The sequence below is a fragment of the Epinephelus lanceolatus genome, chromosome 21 (assembly GCF_041903045.1).
Source record: "Epinephelus lanceolatus isolate andai-2023 chromosome 21, ASM4190304v1, whole genome shotgun sequence".
NCBI lineage: Eukaryota > Metazoa > Chordata > Actinopteri > Perciformes > Serranidae > Epinephelus > Epinephelus lanceolatus.
Window position 1 is genome coordinate 34,808,623 of NC_135754.1, and position 18,517 is coordinate 34,827,139.

Consider the following 18,517-nt stretch of genomic DNA (forward strand, 5'->3'; position numbering starts at 1 on the left):
GAAACCATGTTATGAAAAAGCAAGTACATCATAAGCCTTATACACGAAATAGGACCGATCCTAAAACATGTTCAACTTTGAAACACCTCGAAACAAACAGCCAATAAGAATTTCAATCAAGTCGTGCATGTGTCTGTGAAAACGGAGGGTTTGTGGCTGCGTGCAAAAATATGTAGGAAGTCTTGGAAATATGTACAAAATATCTGTTCTCATGCTATGATCCAAAGATTCACACCATCAAGAATGATAAAAAGGAAAGTTTAAAGGACGAAATGTTCGCATCGCCTCCCCGTCATCCACGGAGAAGGACCACAGCTGCTACACCCAAAACATTTTGTTTTTCAGTGGATTTTAAGTTCCTGCAAATGAAATGAGAAGTGAAGGCATCATGGTGACTGCGAGTTTGCCTGTTCAGTCTTTAAGTCTTTCCTCCTGTGGTTTGTGTTTGTCCCTTGGACCACAAAGTCATCCTGCGACTGTTGTTCCTCCAGCCCACTTTCAGAGAGCCATCTTGGGTTCAAAGGGTCAGAATGGCCCCTAAGAACCTCCAGAACAGCCTCCCCAAAACCCAAACAGCAGACATCACAGGACAGGCAGTGGTATAAGTATAATCTCTGTTGAAGGGGTCAAAGGTCAAGTGTCAACCAGTGATCAAGGACACTTGACAGGAGGCTTTCCATTGGCTGCAAAAAACAGGACCATGATGTCTTTGATGTCATTAGGAGGTATCTGAAGGGACAATCTGAAGCTGTCAACTGATGTGAGTTTGTTCTCACTTGTTTCAGCCATGCCACAAAGCCCCATAAATGTTTCCCCAACTTATTCTGCCAAGAGTCCCAGAAACCAACCAGCATGTCACTGGTACAACACCCTGCCTCAGGTTTGCCGTATGTCCAGTTGATTAAACACAAATTTATTTAAGGATATGTACCATGCCCACTTTGCAGGTTTGATATTCTAGCCTTGTATTTTTCTCTGGGAAGCACTTTGTGACAAACATTCCCTTGACACCCTCAAGATTCATCAGCTTCAGCCTCTGGTGGCTTCAATGATGGGTTCAAGCAGCAGGTTTCCGGCTGTCATCACTGTGTTGCAGCAGAAAATGGGACATATAGCAAGGCCGTGCTGTGTGACCAACTGCTAATGGGTGAAGATACCCAAAGTTCAGCTGCAGCCAAACAGGGAATTTGTGTTGTTCTGGGTTCGTAGATCTCTGAGTCAATCCTCGGCATTGTGTTTATGAAGCAATTACATTCCAGAGCTGTGACAGTTCTTTCAAATCTGATGAGCTGGGATGATTTTCCCAGGTCATGAAAGCTAAGAAAATGCTTGCACTCTTTCGCTGAGAGGGAGAACCACATAGATTTTTAGGACTGATTTACTGCTCTTGAAGACTTGGTAAATAAGTGTCTTACGGCAATATGATGGATAAACATACCCAAAGTTTAGCTGTAGCCAAATAATCAGAGTTGTTCCAGATTCAAAGAAAAACTTCTAGGCATTGCAAAAAGGTCTTCTCTGACCCATGGGCACATTTTTGTGGATGGTGTTCAAGAGTTCTGACAGCTCTCTAAAATCTGGAGGATGACTTTCTCAGGTCGTAAAAGTCAAGAACATGCCTTTTGACCACATATGTGCTACTCTGAGACTTCTATAACCTATCTACTACTCTGAGAAACTGATCTTCGCCTTGATCTTCGAGCTCTCAGATGTTCTGGCAGCTCAGGTTTCCCCCAGTTAGAGCGAACTGCCTTGATCTGTGAGAGGCCTGCAGTCCTTTCCCATCAGCTGCCTTCAGCACACTCATTACTTAAATCACCTCAGGACATCATGTAGCTACAAAACATTGGAGGTTTCACTCCCACAGGGTCCAACAATGCTTTCAGAACAACACAGGCAAAGTCACAGTAGGTGCTCTGGGAAAAACGTCCTCCAAATGGTACATGAAGTTCGTCTTTTGTTCAGCCTGGTTAGTCGTCGTCATCTTGTCAGATTTGGACCTCACCTTCAGCTGTAAGGAGTCAGGATTTGGGTTTGGGTGCGAGCTGGACTAAAAGTCGTAATCCCATCCGGAGTTGTCGTCTGGTGGCGGCTCGTCAGTGTCTTCAGGAAAACTGTCGAAGTTACTGGTGTCAATCGGAGAGGAGACCTGGACAGAACAACACAGTCAAACACCTTCAGGTTTAATCCTTTTTAATCTGACTGTTTAAAAACCAGAAGACACTCTGCATGGTAGGTTTAATATCTCATCGGTAGGGTTGGGTGATATAAATGTATATACCTTCCAAGAGTTTGCCATCTAGATAATTTATACTGAAGTATCTATCTCTACTATTTGATTGTTGTATAGCTTGTTTGCAATCATGACTATAATAGTCATGATTGCATGCATGCAAAATTCAGATGGAGGGTAGCAGGGGAAAAATCCATATGCTGCGCGAACTGTAAATAGAGGAAAGTGACTGCATTAAAGGGTTGGATGAACATGCAGGCAGTAGGTATCATCAGAAAATTGAAACTCATGTTGGACATGATCTATATAAAACAAAGATAAGTGATTTTTCAAACAACTTGACCGATGTGAGCACGATCGTTGTTACAAGTAACCTTGTCCTCGAGACCTCTAACATTACTAACGCTACACAACGAGTGTCTAGAGGTGGTTTGGTCGACGACTGAAACGACTGCTTTAAACTACTGCAGCACCTGGAGGAAGATCAGCTCTGCGCTCAGGATTTCAGGTAAATAGGCTGTGATACTATGGTTTTATCCATATCAACATGTTTTCTTGTTATGTGTCAGTATATTTACAGTGTGCTGATTGGTCAAACATGAGTTCATCAAAATTTAATTTAAACTCACATCAGGTGTGATGGGCGGAGTCAGAGTTCCTTTCCTCAGACCCTCCCAGTTGAAACCTTCAAACCACCTGAACACAGAGAGAGACAGATTAGTTTACACTGTGAACTAAAAACTGAACTAAAAACTGAAAGACAGGTGAGAGCTGAAACAGCCAATCAGGTGTCAGCGCCCTCTCAGCTCACTCACTTGTGCTTCTGGATGTCTTTGACTCCGTTTTTCAGGTTTCCCAGTCTCTCTGAGGGATTATCTCTGTGGACACAGATGGTTCAAAGAATATGTTGGAGATGACAACGATGAATTTTGACCCTACTGTTAATCTGAGCTGCTCAGGCACACAACACCCCCTACCTGCAGAGCTTCTTTATGAGGTTGGCGGCGTTCTTGGTGATCTTCTTGGGGAACTCGATCATGTCGATGCCTCTCAGGATGATGTTGTAGGTTTTCATTGGATCTGGACCTGAAAACGGGGGACTGGAGACACAGAGACTCTGTGGGACACTGAAACAGCACTTTGACTCTGCTGGATTCTACTGGTTGTGTCCTCACCTGCCAGTCAGCAGCTCGTACATCAGGATGCCCAGAGACCAGTAATCTGCTGAGACGTCATGACCCTTGTTGAGGATGATCTCTGGAGCAACATACTCCGGCGTCCCGCAGAACGTCCACGTCTTCTTACAAAAACCGATCTTCTTGGCAAAACCAAAGTCCACCTGGAAAAAGACAAAACTAATTGGACACGTCTCTCCACATTCACTCTATTTTTATTTTCCTTTCTGATCATGTGAAGCTTAAAAACTGTTAAAGATAAAAAAAACTTCTACAGACAGTTGCAGTAATTTTACTGCCAATATTCTTGATTGTAAAAGAATGAACACTACTAATTCTGTTGATTTTTGACCTTTCCTCTGACGCCAGCTTGGTATCTGTTTCATATTTTTAAGCATTAGAAACACACTGGAATACTCAGATTCATGATATATTTTTAAATCATATTAGATTTTATTTATGATCTCTAATTTGCATATTACTCACATGGCCACTATCCCAAATAAATAATTTACACACACATTTTCATCCAGATTGAGAGTTGTACGGATGAGCTGTTTCCATGTTTTGACTCCATGTCCAGAGTGATATCTTCTGCCCACTTTATCCACAATCAATTCATATGAAGTATGAATCCTGGGTAATGCTCCTCTAACCATGAGAACGCATTCACATACTGAGAAATGCAGAAACGTAGTCAGCCAATCAGGACGTGCCTATCCGAATATGTGCAGACCCCACAGTATGTAAGGAGGCAGATTCTTCTATCTGATGTGTATTTTGTGAGGAAATATGGAATTACCAGCTTGGCATATCCTCGACTATCCAGGATGAGGTTTTCAGGTTTCAGGTCTCTGTAGATGATGCCTTTGGCATGCAGGTAGGCGAAGGCTTCGACCACACACGCCGTGTAGAACCTGGTGGTTGAATCTTCAAATGAACCCCTGAAAAATACAAAGTTAAAAAGCTGTGAGAGGCTGACGGCTCGCAGGTGTTAACTAGTTGTTTTTTCAGTAGTTTTTTTGTTGTTCAGAGTTTTCTGCAAACTTTTAAGGCCCCGACACACCAAACCAACTTCAGAAAACTAGCGGCGGTGAAAGTTCCCTGCTGCTTCGCCTCACGTCACCTTGTCTTGGACAAAAAACTTGCACATGAACACACCGCAAAGACTTCAACTGATGGCAAGTACATTCTGCACTTGTGTGAGAGGAAATAACTCTCCACACCAGCAGACAGCAGTCGTCTGTAATCATGATACAAAAGGGAAACAGGAAGAGCATCTTGATGCTAGTTGACAAGTTAGCACATTAACAACGCAATCTGAGCATATTTACTGTGCGCCACTGAACAATAACACAGGAAACGTTTTTGCTAAAGAGAAAAAAAATCTGACCTTATGGAACAAGTTTGTTTTGGTCTCACTCTCTCTGGACTTTAGCCTTTTGTTTACTTTCCTCACTTCTGTTTCTCTTCTCGTTCGCTGAGCTGAACTGACAATCAGAGTGATTTCATTCAAGAACAGGCTCCGTTGTCACGATCACTGATTCAACGGAAAAAAAAGCTGACCAGAGCCAGCAAGAGCCAGTGGTGCAGGACTGCAGGGGCGAGGGCCACGGATGCTCTCTGGCGGCTGATCATGGGCTCAGTATGTCAGGGCCTTTACTGCTGGTTATTGCTTTTAGGGCTGCAGCTACCTTTTGTGATTTATTTAATCTGCAGATTAATGTATGTTCTAATCCAGATTCTAAAACTGTCCATCATGAATCTCCAGAGTCCACAAAGATGTTTTAACGTGTCTCATTTTGTCTGACCAACAGTCCAAAACCCAGACATTCAGTTTATATTGATGTAAAACGTCTCTGAGCTGCTGACACCACAGGACGTTTGTTTTTCTTTATAAAATTACTTGTATCAGCACTTGTTGCTTTTTTTGGTTATGAAATAAACAGATCAATTTATAAAAGTTTCAACAAAGTGACTTTTTGTTGCTGCCTCGACATCAGCACCATAATAACTCTCAAACTGAGGCTTTTCCAGATGAAATCAAGCTTTAGGATAAAAATCAGAACAGTAAACATGAACAGTAAAGACAGATTAAATGGTCTGGAGAGGACAGATGAGCCGTGTAGATCATGTACCTGTCTCTGAGTATCGTCCACAGCTCTCCTCCCAGACAGGCCTCCAATAGCATGTACAGATATTTACTGTCTTTAAACGTCCGGTACAACCTGGACACAAACAACAGAGCTTCATCACAGACTGTTGGAAAAGAACAGAAACACGACATCCAGCTCTGCGTCTCAGATAGTTTGTCATATTTTATTTTACATTTTCATGTTTTAATTGTTTTATTCATATCTTTCACCAGTGATCTGTTTCCATGGGTTTTATATGTTGTCCTGCTTTAATGTAAAACAAAACTAAACAAAACAAAATAAAATGTCCATGTCGGTGAACTGAAGACATAAAGACAATAACGTTCTATTCAACTACTCTCTTCTACTTTATTTTAAGAATATTTTTTGGAAACAGCAACTCTTTTATTTTGAAAGCCAGAACCCAAACAACAAATGATGCAGATGCTTTTATTTATTAATTTGTATTTATTTTATTTATTTATTTATTCATTTTTAAAAAATGACCAAAATGCTACACAAAACCTGTATTTTTCTGGTGAAGCTTTTATTTTGAAAGCCAGGAACGCATTTGAATAAAATGGTTTTATTTTGTAAATCTGGAAGATTGGAACCAACTTGACTTGGTTTCTGATTCTGGTTTTAAAAAACATTTAAACTATTTGAATGTACTTTTGTAAAAAAAAAACAACAACAAAAAAAACCTCAAAACCTTCATGAATTTAAAGTGTGAGCATTTTTTTTTTGCATTTATGCTGATGAAGACTGAGATGTGACAGAAAGCTGAATATTGGACAATGAGTTAAGAATATTTTGAAAAACTACATGAATGATTTAAGAATAAAACAGCTTTCATAATATTTTACATCAAACTCATAGAACGTGATCATTTTTCATTGTAAAGCTGCTGTAGATTAATGAGATCAAATATAAAATATCTCCAGTGATGATGATGATGATGAAGCAGATAACCGTACTGACCTGACGACAAAGTCAGAGTGTGCCTCGGTCATGATGTGTTTCTCTGCGCGAATGTGCTCCTGCTGTCTCGTGTCCACGATGTGACGTTTCTTCAGGATCTTCATGGCGAACGTCTTTGCCTCCTCACTCTTCAGCTGCACCTGGAAAAAAAAAAAAACGTCCCATCAGTTCTACGTGTGCAGGTGATACTCTACGTTTTACTTCCTGTCCACAGATCTGTTTCCTGTTCACAAGTACAGTGTGTGTGTACAGCCTGACGACTCTTCTTGCCATAAAAACACATCAGTGAGACAAAGTGTGTCACTGGGTCACATCGTCCTTCATCACCGTCACACTGGTTTATTTTGACTCAGTCTCACACACACCGTCCTGCTGCCACAAATACTCACTAAACCAGAGCACCAAATGTGGATCAATCCGCTGCTGAAAATAGTCCCCAACATCACTATATCCTCTGACCTGACCTTTATCTATGAGTACAAACCTTTAGCTTCAATAAGGAGTTGGAGTAACCTGACGCCTCCACGGTGAACGAAGAGTCTAACAACTGAGAGAATTCCTGATGAACTGAGGTCACAGGGGTCCAACAGCAAAACTATATAAAAACATCTGTTTACGAACTCTCGCACAATTCGTGCAGTATAATGTAGAGCCCCTTTACCACTGGACAAAACCCCACAAATATCTGGCTTTTGTATTTAATGGGAAAGGTTTTAATCGGCATTCATTACTGGGACAAATGTCTCTGCAGTAGTCACTGGTATTTTTTGGCTCCAGCGCCGATCAGTAATGGAAATACAACACCAGGGTACATGCGCTAATTTTAGCCCCTTTACTGGTGAGATGCATTGATGGACCGCCAGAAAATACCGTCCATCTCCACCCAAGCAGCACTGAAACGTTTAAAATTCTAATTATTAGAACGACATCTATTGCACGTCTGTCTGTCCTGGAAGAGGGATCCCTCCTCAGTTGCTCTTCCTGAGGTTTCTACCGTTTTTTTTCCCCGTTAAAGGGGTTTTTTGGGGAGTTTTTCCTTATCCGCTGCGAGGGTCATAAGGACAGAGGGATGTCGTGTGCTGTAAAACCCTGTGAGGCAAATTGTGATTTGTGATATTGGGCTTTATAAATAAAATTGAATTGAATTGAACTGAAATTGAATTAAAATTAGATTGCATCGAGTATGAAAGAAAGACTGAATAAGTGACAGATATGAATAAAGAAGTAACCACCATAACGTTTTCCACGGCCTCCATGCGGCGTTCTACTGTTTACTAACCTGTTTTCTGGTCTGTCTGAGATGTTGAGTGTGATGTCTCATTTATCCAGTCGTATGATCAGTACTTCCCAAACACATGCACTGTCCATAAAATGTTTCGGTTAAAAATGCACCAGTACGAACAGTATCGTGGGCGGTCCAGCGGCGTGCGTGTCTGAGCACACGCATGTGTTTGAAGCCCAGTGTGCGCTACTCACAGGAAGAAGCATTCTATGTTAGTAAGATGTAAGGTTTTAATGACAAGTCGTGTTTGTGAAGTATGTCGGGGCGGCAGCAGCTCAGTCTAGGGACTTGGGTTGGGAATCAAAGGGTCGCCGATTCAAGTCCCTGTCCAGACCAAATATAGAGCGTGGACTGGTAGTTAGAGAGGTGCCAGTTTGCCTCCTGGGCACTGCAGAGGTGCCCCTGAACCCCCAACTGCTGCAACTACTCCCTCGCTCTGACATCCCTCCATATAATGCATGTACAGGTCCTATCGGTATAGGTTTGTGCGTGTGTGTATTTCGGGCCTGTGTGTATATGACAACAGCGTGAAAAAAATGGAACTTCCCCTTGTGATACACCAATGATCCTTTTGCGGGCGAAGTATTCCTTTAAACCCACTTGAAGTGACTGCATGTTAATCAAACGCTCTTAAAAACCAAACATACATCACAGAACACCTGAAAATAAGAATAACACACACACACACACACACACACATTGTGGTGTTTATAGAACATGACATGATGCTCTATTTCTGGACATCACTGGAAACCACTGACGTCTTTATGGTAAATATGAAGCTACAGCCGGCAGCTGGTTAGCTTAGCTCAGCACTGCAGTTCTCAAACTGTGGGGCGGGTCCTTGTGGGGGGGCAGAGAGCTACGGCAGGGGTAAACATATAGGGGGAATGAATGCGCTTTATGCGGGGTGACAGAAAAAGTTTCCAGCATGAAGACTGTAAACAGATGGAAACAGCAAACCTGGCTCCGTCTAAATGTAACACACACCTACCAGCTCCTGTCAATCTGCTTTAATCTGCTTCTGTGAATCTGCATACCATGATGGAAAACATCTGCCTGAGTAATGACAGTTATGTCTGGGGGTCGGACCGGCAGTCTGGAGGTCAGAGTTTTCCTTGGAGCATAGTTACACACTGACTAATGGACTAAAGATATCTCCAGAGGTGTGACGGGAGACCCGGAGCGGGGATTCCTTCCTGTTTTTGGGCAAACCCTTCACAGGGCTTCCCCTCTGACCTTCAGTACCCTCAGACTCCGCCTCCTGCAGCAGAGAAACCCGACCCCCCCCCCCCCCCCCCCCCAAGAGCTGCAGCACACCTCCTGCAGACATTAATACAGTCAAGTAAACACCAATGTGATCAGGCCAAAGGAAACTTCTGATTGGACAAACGCCTTCACGTGAAATTAGTTTAATACCTGAGAATTTTTTTGTGAATAAAAAAACAAAAGAATCCTAAAAGAACCCAGACTCTGACATCACATGACGGCTGGTTTCCAGTTACCGGCACTGACACTTCACTGGAAAGTTACTGCAAATAGCTGAGCGCACACACACACACACACACACACACTGTGCAGAGTTTTGTGAATCGGACAGTGTGTTTCCAAACATCCAACTGGACTCAAATTAAATAAACTGGCCTGAAACTGATGCATTTGACCCAAACTTGCCTCAAACCATCTGAAACTGGTCTCAAATAATCTGAAAAAAGTGGATTCAAACGCATGTGAAACATCCTGCTCAGTAGATTCTGACTCACTCTTAAAATGGAAACCTTAAATCCTGACCTGTTGCACATCAGTGAATAAAGATCAGTCTGTTTATTCTGATATTGTTTGATGTCATCTGATCGTACCAGCTCGACGCGTCCGAAGCCGCCGACTCCCAGGGTGTCGATGATGTTGAAGTCCTTCAGCTTCAGGCTGGAGAAGAAAGCGTTCTCAGCCTCGTATCTGGAAACACAAGCACACAGTGATGCCTTCTTTGAACAAAGGAAAATAGTACTTTAAAGGACATTTACATCCAGCAGCTCAAACCCAAACCCGTCCACCCTAACCCTAAATAAAGTGCGGAAACACAACCGTGATGAGCACCCGGCCTGATGTCGTACTGTACCTGCAGCATTTGACCACGTGGAAGAACGGGAACTTCTGGGAGGTTTGGATGGAGAAGGAGGTGATGGGGAAGGAGGTGGAGGATGGAGGAGCAGGGAGGCTGGTGAGCCGCTCCTTCTGCTGCCTCACTGGGAGAGAAAGCAACTCTCTCATCTCTAAACTTTATTTAATCCACGAGATTAGGTAAACACCTCGTTCTTGTCTCGACTTCTTCGTCTTTAGTCCAGTTTATGACCAAATAACTGTTGGTCATAAAACATAAAACTTCAGGAACAGATTTCTGTGGAGTCTTTGAGGGTAAAACTACTGTTAGACTTTCTAAAATAACCTGAACCCCACAGATGATCTTGACGATGTCTTGACAATCACGTTATTCAGTTCCTTAAAAAAAATCTGGAACAAACTCTCTTGGTCAAAGTGCAAAAGTGCAAACAAACTTGTCGACATTGAACTTGTTCTCTCACGAGAACGTTCGGCAGAGCGTCTGTAAGAGAGCCGTTTCAAAGGAAGAGCTCCACTTCCAGTCTACATGGTGAGGGTAGAGCCGATGGTGGCGTTGGAGGTACGAGGTTCTGGTCTGGTGGGACCGGCGACGCGGTGAGGATGCCAGATCCTCCAGCTCCGTGTGCATTAAGGTCCTGAGCGATACTGGTCCTGAGCAGAGTGGAACGCCGTCAGAATCCAGAGGACATTATCACCAATGATTAAATAAATATCAGAACTGCTTTATATTCTGGAAGGATTTCAGACAATATTCTACAGAAAACTCAATATTTAGACCAATCTGTGGATGCCTGACTTGGATAAAATCCAACTGAGCATGCTCGAACTGAAACTCTGACTGAGGAAAGTCTCTGAAGGGTTTGTCCTTTTTGTCAAAACAGCGTCCACGCCTGCTCCCACTCCTGCAGCCAACCTGAGAAGACCCGCATGGCAGGACGCTGCTGCTGCTGGTATTTTTAGCACGTGGAAACTTTGCTCAGAGGTTCACCCAGTAAACGCAGCCCAGTCGTTAAACAGACTGACAGATAAACGGACAGAAGGTTGCAGGACAGACTGTCCCGACCTCGTAACCAGAGGACGTGAAGGCTTCAGAAGGATTTAGGGGGATATATTTGTAGAAATGGAATATCATATTCATAACCAGTGGCATGGTGGCAGTCGATGAGGTGGATATAAGAGAGGGACAGAGCGGGTTAACTGTCCTTATGTTCTAATGGTTTTTTGGCTGAAAAGTGGGTATACTGTAAAAAACAGCTATACAAAGAGGTGGGTACACCCACATATATATCCCTGTGTAAACCCTCCACTACACCACAACTGTGTTTTCGTTAGTGTAAAATCACCCGAAAATAAGAATTATGGTGTTTGTTACCTTAGAATGAACCATTTATAATTACACACACAGCAGATCATTGTTTATGGATGCTATTATGTTGTTCTACAGTAGCCCAGAATGGACAAACCAAACACTGGCTCTAGGGCCATTCGTGTCTTTACGTCAGGTGCTGTAGTTCTTCTATATGTTTGGCACAAAGTTTCAGTTGGTTGCAATCTGCAAACTCACCACTAGATGCCACTAAATCCTTCACACTAGAGCTTTAAAACAGTGGTTCCCACCTGGTGGGTCCTGGTCCAAAAGTGGGTACTGAGTCCATTCTGAAAGGACTGCAAGTGACTCGTGAACGTGTCAGGTTTGTAAAAAACAAAATTTATTTTGAATAAAGTGAATTTCTGGCACAGAACTTTCCCTGTATTGTGAGTGACAAACAGACAGAGACAACAAACTAGCTCAGTGACACGGCCAAATGAAAGTGCGACGCTTAATGTATTAAACTGTGTGGACCTTTAACCGATGACTCAGGAGAAATCTGGACCCTACGGCTGGACCAGTTGGGAATCATTGCTTTAATAGACTCTCTCAGCTTTCCTGTGAACATGTGATGTGATACCATTCAAAAGTTTGTAATCTTTTGCCACAAAGCTTGACTGGCTCCAGTCGGATGTGTTTAGGATGTTGACGGTCACAATAGATATTATTTAGTATAAGGAGTCCCCAGAGCCAGTCTGCGATGCCAGGGATCAGCACACCCAGGTCCCACTGGTAGGAGGCCCAGAGGCAGACCCAGAACACGCTGGAGGAATTACGTATCTCATCTGGCCTGGGAACACCTTGGGGTCACCCAGGAGGAGCTGGAAAGCGTCGCTGGCAAAAAAAAAAAGATGTAAAAAAAAGACGCTGGCGCTGAGAAAAAAACACTGTGGACGCGGTGCCTCGGATTAACGTAATCCAGGAAATGCTTTTGCTAGTGTGCAAAACACTACATACCAATCTGGGTGTCTGTAGTTTTTCAACACTCGATCAAAGTAGCTAAACAACAGCATTACACATTTTATCCTCTATGCTGTGAAAGAATTTGAAATGCTCATAAAAACATTTTATAACATAAATATGCAGCAGAGGATCAGAGCTCTGCTCGATGTGGAAATAAGCAGCTGGTTACCAGTATGTTAGACACAACTCACCTGCTTTATTATTCTAGAATATGTTGTGTTTGCACCTCAACAGAAATGAAATAAATTACATTTTTACAACTTTATCTGAGTGTTAGTTGCCTGGACCTAACCAAACATCAAGATCATAAAATCCTCATTAGAACTGTTTTTGAAACACGATCTCAGTTGTTTTTCACACCAATTTTAACTAACTTGTTTTGTTGTTTAGGTGGGATGAGCTGTGTGTGAGCAAACAGGACACAGGTTTTATAGTTTATGGATAAATATAAATATATATGCATGTTACATATCAGCATTTAAATTAAAATGATAAAGGACCAAGACTAGAACCCTGAGGAACCCCACGAGTAAGTTCTGACACTGTTAATGGTTTGATCATGTTATACAGTACAGGCCAAAAGTTTCGACACACCTTCTCATTCAATGCGTTTTCTTTATTTTCATGACTATTTACATTGTAGATTCTCACTGAAGGCATCAAAACTATGAATGAACACATGTGGAGTTATGTACTTAACAAAAAAAGGTGAAATAACTGAAAACATGTTTTATATTCTAGTTTCTTCAAAATAGCCACCCTTTGCTCTGATTACTGCTTTGCACACTCTTGGCATTCTCTCCATGAGCTTCAAGAGGTAGTCACCTGAAATGGTTTTCCAACAGTCTTGAAGGAGTTCCCAGAGGTGTTTAGCACTTGTTGGCCCCTTTGCCTTCACTCTGCGGTCCAGCTCACCCCAAACCATCTCGATTGGGTTCAGGTCCGGTGACTGTGGAGGCCAGGTCATCTGCCGCAGCACTCCATCACTCTCCTTCTTGGTCAAATAGCCCTTACACAGCCTGGAGGTGTGTTTGGGGTCATTGTCCTGTTGAAAAATAAATGATGGTCCAACTAAACGCAAACCGGATGGGATGGCATGTCGCTGCAGGATGCTGTGGTAGCCATGCTGGTTCAGTGTGCCTTCAATTTTGAATAAATCCCCAACAGTGTCACCAGCAAAACACCCCCACACCATCACACCTCCTCCTCCATGCTTCACAGTGGGAACCAGGCATGTGGAATCCATCCGTTCACCTTTTCTGCGTCTCACAAAGACACGGCGGTTGGAACCAAAGATCTCAAATTTGGACTCATCAGACCAAAGCACAGATTTCCACTGGTCTAATGTCCATTCCTTGTGTTTCTTGGCCCAAACAAATCTCTTCTGCTTGTTGCCTCTCCTTAGCAGTGGTTTCCTAGCAGCTATTTGACCATGAAGGCCTGATTCGCGCAGTCTCCTCTTAACAGTTGTTCTAGAGATGGGTCTGCTGCTAGAACTCTGTGTGGCATTCATCTGGTCTCTGATCTCTGAAGTTTCGTTGTAGCGCTTGATGGTTTTGCGACTCCACTTGGGGACACATTTAAAGTTTTTGCAATTTTCCGGACTGACTGACCTTCATTTCTTAAAGTAATGATGGCCACTCGTTTTTCTTTAGTTAGCTGATTGGTTCTTGCCATAATATGAATTTTAACAGTTGTCCAATAGGGCTGTCGGCTGTGTATTAACCTGACTTCTGCACAACACAACTGATGGTCCCAACCCCATTGATAAAGCAAGAAATTCCACTAATTAACCCTGATAAGGCACACCTGTGAAGTGGAAACCATTTCAGGTGACTACCTCTTGAAGCTCATGGAGAGAATGCCAAGAGTGTGCAAAGCAGTAATCAGAGCAAAGGGTGGCTATTTTGAAGAAACTAGAATATAAAATATGTTTTCAGTTATTTCACCTTTTTTTGTTAAGTACATAACTCCACATGTGTTCATTCATAGTTTTGATGCCTTCAGTGAGAATCTACAATGTAAATAGTCATGAAAATAAAGAAAACGCATTGAATGAGAAGGTGTGTCCAAACTTTTGGCCTGTACTGTATGTGTTTCAGAAATGACTATGAGGCTCGTGTTTGAAAAGAAAAAAACTGTAAGCTAATTAAAATTTCCTGTTTTAGGTTTGGCATATAACATTATATTTCATTATGTTAGTTTCTCTCTTTTTTTAAACATATTTCGTGGAGATGAGGATGAAGGCTAATGTGGGTTTCAGACAAACACAGCTGTAAAGTTTTTTTCTGGTGAAAACTACCTCCAATATCAATGACAATGACAACACACCAACAGATGAGTGTGTGTCTCTTTCCTGGAAGTTGACTCAGTGGAATCAGATTTCTGCAGAAACAGTAGCCGCTGGTCGGTCAGTCCGGACGAAGCAACACATAAACACTCTAATTATAGTTTATCACAGTCAGACAGAGATTAACTGTTGGAGCTCACTGCAGGGTTCAAATGCCCCCGACCTTCATCCTGCTGAAGTGTCCTTGAGCCAAACCAGAGTTCAGCGTGAGAAGCTTCAGCAACAGATTAACAACATAAAACTGTTTAACAGAAAGTATCCACACATTAATAATGGGAATTATTAGTGATGTGATGCTAACTTGATTATTATTCTTCAGATTTTAATGAGTAAAATATTGTTTTAAAATGTAAAATATCACCATGAATAAAGATGACCTTTGTGTTAAACTTAAATAACTGAAAAGATACAGTGTTTTCAAAAATTCTGAAACTAGTAAAACAAAAGCTTAATTTTGAGGAAGGATATTGAAAGACTATGAAAATACCACAATAATTGATTTGATTGATCTAAAGTCTTAAAATCTGGTACAGACAGACTGGGCACGAATCTAACAGCATAACTTTAAAAATGTTTAGATCACATGAAAAATCACACTTTTACCAAAAGTCACTATACATATATATATACATATGAATATCGCCTTGCATATGCGTGACTCTGCAAACCAGTAAAGTTTGTCTGACGGTTTCCTTCCATGCTTGGAAAGGCTCTTACAACTTCGTCATTTTATCCTTTGACCATTTGTTTCTTTGGTCAGAATTAGTGTTTGAATTCCTGAGTTATGGCCTAAAACATGTTTTGTGAGGTCACAGTGACCTTTGACCTCTGACCACCAATTTCTAATCAGTTCATTCTTGAGTCCGAGTAGATGTTTGCGCCAAATGTGAAGAAATTCCCTCAACATGTTCTTGAGATATTGCGTTCATGAGAATGCAACAAACAAGGTCACAGTGACCTTGACCTTTGATCTCCAAATTCAAATCAGTTCATCTCTGACTCAAGGTGAATGTTTGCGCCAAACCTGAAGTTCCCCCCATGTGTTCTTGAGATGTCGTGCTCACGAGAATGGGACGGATGGACGGAAACCCGAAAACAGAAAACCTCCGGCCATGTCTGTCGCTGGTGCAGAGTAGTGCTGGGTGATATGGCCCCAAAATAATCACGATATTTCAGGGTATTCTTGCGACAATAATATTTTAGACGACGACAAATCAGTAAAATAAAATATTATTAATTTAAGAACACAGAATTTGAACAAAGTCAGTGATCTAGTTTTACAGTTTGCTTCAAATCTTCAGTAACATTAAATGTAGTTTGACAAGATGATGGCTGTGTCTCAGACACTGGTTTGATTTTGAAAGTTTGTTCTGACTTGGGATTATGGCATATGTATTTATTCATGTATATATCTTATAATAAAAACTACTGTTTGTTTTTATGACCAAAAGCTGAAGAATTAAATTTAAAATAAAACTCAGCTCAGAAACAAAATGAAGGACAAACACAGTCTCCTGTTTTACACACCTCACTGTTTACTTTACTGTTTACTGTTAACCATAACAACCTTCTTAAATGACAGCAGGACACCTGGTGTATGTGTGTGTGTGTGTGTGTGTGCAGTATTGAATCTATACCATGAGGTGACTGACAGTGTTCAGATTCACTCTGTCACACGACCAACAGTCATCTGATACAGACCACAACATCTAATCTTACACTGTGTGTGTGTGTGTGTGTGTGTGTCTTGTATAGTGCACCATGTATCGCTGCCCTGTGGAAACCACATATCTCATATTTTTTGAAATCATAAACAAAAGATGACTCGTTCAGTTTGTCTGAAAAATTCTGGATCATAAAAATACATAGTTTGGAGATACATGGTTTTATTAAGTCAGCAACCATGACTTTTAGTTTAGAGGCCTAGACATACCAGGAGTCATCCACATGCAAACTGCATTTTAGGTCCCAAAAAAAAACCCTTTTGAAAAACTCTGTTGAGGGTGAAAATTTTCAGACACTCTGTTTTCAGTGTTGACGTGTAGACAGGAAAAATAGTTTTTGGTTTGTGATGTCAGAGTGTGCACTGTTTTCTCCTTTGTGAGGCACAAATGAGGCAACAATTTGTGCAATGACCGGTGTAACCGAATTAGTGCTGGTTCTAATGTTGCTAACATGACGTGTTCACATGATGGAGCCCAGTTCAGACAAAAGATTTGCAATGAGATGAGTTGAAACAGGCGACTACATGCAAAGTACCGTTCTACAAAGCTGTAAAAAGCTGCTGGTTCACAGGAAGTGACCACCATGAGACGGCGTATCATCTCTAGTCAACGACTCTCTGTACTTCTGATCTGTAACGCTGACAGGAAGTGACCACCATGAGACGGCGTATCATCTCTAGTCAACGACTCTCTGTGCTTCTGATCTGTAACGTTGACAGGAAGTGACCACCATGAGACGGTGTATCATCTCTAGTCAACGACTCTCTGTACTTCTGATCTGTAACGCTGACAGGAAGTGACCACCATGAGACGGCGTATCATCTCTAGTCAACGACTCTCTGTGCTTCTGATCTGTAACGTTGACAGGAAGTGACCACCATGAGACGGTGTATCATCTCTAGTCAACGACTCTCTGTACTTCTGATCTGTAACGCTGACAGGAAGTGACCACCATGAGACGGCGTATCATCTCTAGTCAACAACTCTCTGTACTTCCGTTCTGATTTGCAGCTTTTCAGACTTATTTTGTGGCTGAATATAATTTGTAGCTTCTTAAAATCTGAATAAGGATAGTGATAGTGAGATACTGGCTACAGTGATGAAACAAAACCAGCATCAGATGGACTGTATTCATAATCAATACGCCACAATAATATCAATAAGCAGCGCCAATTCATCAGTCAATGAGAATGTGTGTGTGGGCGGGGCACACACAGCCAGCAGCAGCAGCGACCCATTGTCTGACACTGGCACACTGTGAGGATGGAACCAGAGGGCTCAGCGGGGACGAAGCACCTGCTGCAACAAGCCAACACGCCGTCTGCGGCCATTTTGACTTCACCAGCAGACTTAACTACAAGCTGATTGGCTGTTGAAACAGGTGACGTGCTTTAAAACCAGCCGACTGGCCAGTTCACACCACTGACACTTTTCTCTGCAATGTTCTTAAACAGTTTCATCTCGTCATGAACCTTTGGTCTGAGCTGGACTTCCCACATAAATGTACAGATATTCTTCCATTAACAAGTAACAAATACTTCCCTCCACCTTTGGGCCGCTCGTCCACACGCAAATAGTTTGAGGTCACAGAACTTTGCATCTCATCACGTCTTTACATTGACTTTACATGTAATGCCCTCTCACTAATTGTTTTATTTATTCATTATAGATCATTAACTTTTTATTTTTTATACAACATAAGGTGAAGATTTATCAAAACTCTATTTCCTGTTCATCTGTGTGAACGTGTAATGTCGTGTTCACACCAAACACTATATGTATTCATGCATCGGGTTACTTGCATGAGTTTGAACGCTAGAATATAAAAGAAAACCCCTGTCAGGTCGCTGCCATTGATTTGGACCTTCAGTACCAAGCGAGCGTCCTTCACAGTGACCTGGTTGAGACTGCAGCAGGTATTATTAGCTGTTCTTACATAAGCGACACACAGAGGATCCAGTTACTGCCGACAACATTCACACACACAAACCTGCTGCTGACATGATGGAGGGAAACACTGAGGGGACACACAGCTGCCACGGCCGCGGCTTAAAGGAGCATTACACCAGCTTTTAGGTCGATTTTACAAACAGGTTTCAATTCAGTTCAAATATTAAACTGAAGATACTTTAAAAGCTGCAGCAGAGAGATCATCAGGCACAGTCACTGTTTAGACACCGTTAG

At 42.0% G+C, this 18,517-nt stretch overlaps 1 protein-coding gene across 3 annotated transcripts in view; it reads right to left on the reverse strand.

Annotated features, from left to right (window-relative positions):
• Positions 1-239: 239 nt before the first annotated feature.
• The window catches only part of LOC117247266 (cGMP-dependent protein kinase 1), a 95,810-nt gene continuing 77,532 nt past the window's right edge, over positions 240-18,517 (reverse strand). For 2 of the 3 annotated variants that reach the window (XM_078163229.1, XM_033611675.2), the window contains exons 10-18: positions 9,666-9,762; positions 6,525-6,664; positions 5,547-5,636; positions 4,211-4,352; positions 3,409-3,572; positions 3,211-3,333; positions 3,049-3,111; positions 2,863-2,929; positions 240-2,149 (exon numbers count right to left, since the gene is read on the reverse strand). In XM_078163229.1, coding sequence (XP_078019355.1) covers positions 2,051-2,149; positions 2,863-2,929; positions 3,049-3,111; positions 3,211-3,333; positions 3,409-3,572; positions 4,211-4,352; positions 5,547-5,636; positions 6,525-6,664; positions 9,666-9,762 — 985 coding nt within the window. In that variant the 3' untranslated portion in view covers positions 240-2,050. Of the gene's footprint in view, positions 2,150-2,862; positions 2,930-3,048; positions 3,112-3,210; positions 3,334-3,408; positions 3,573-4,210; positions 4,353-5,546; positions 5,637-6,524; positions 6,665-9,665; positions 9,763-9,925; positions 10,819-18,517 lie in introns of those variants that run through there. The other variant, XM_033611676.2, reaches the window with a different exon arrangement.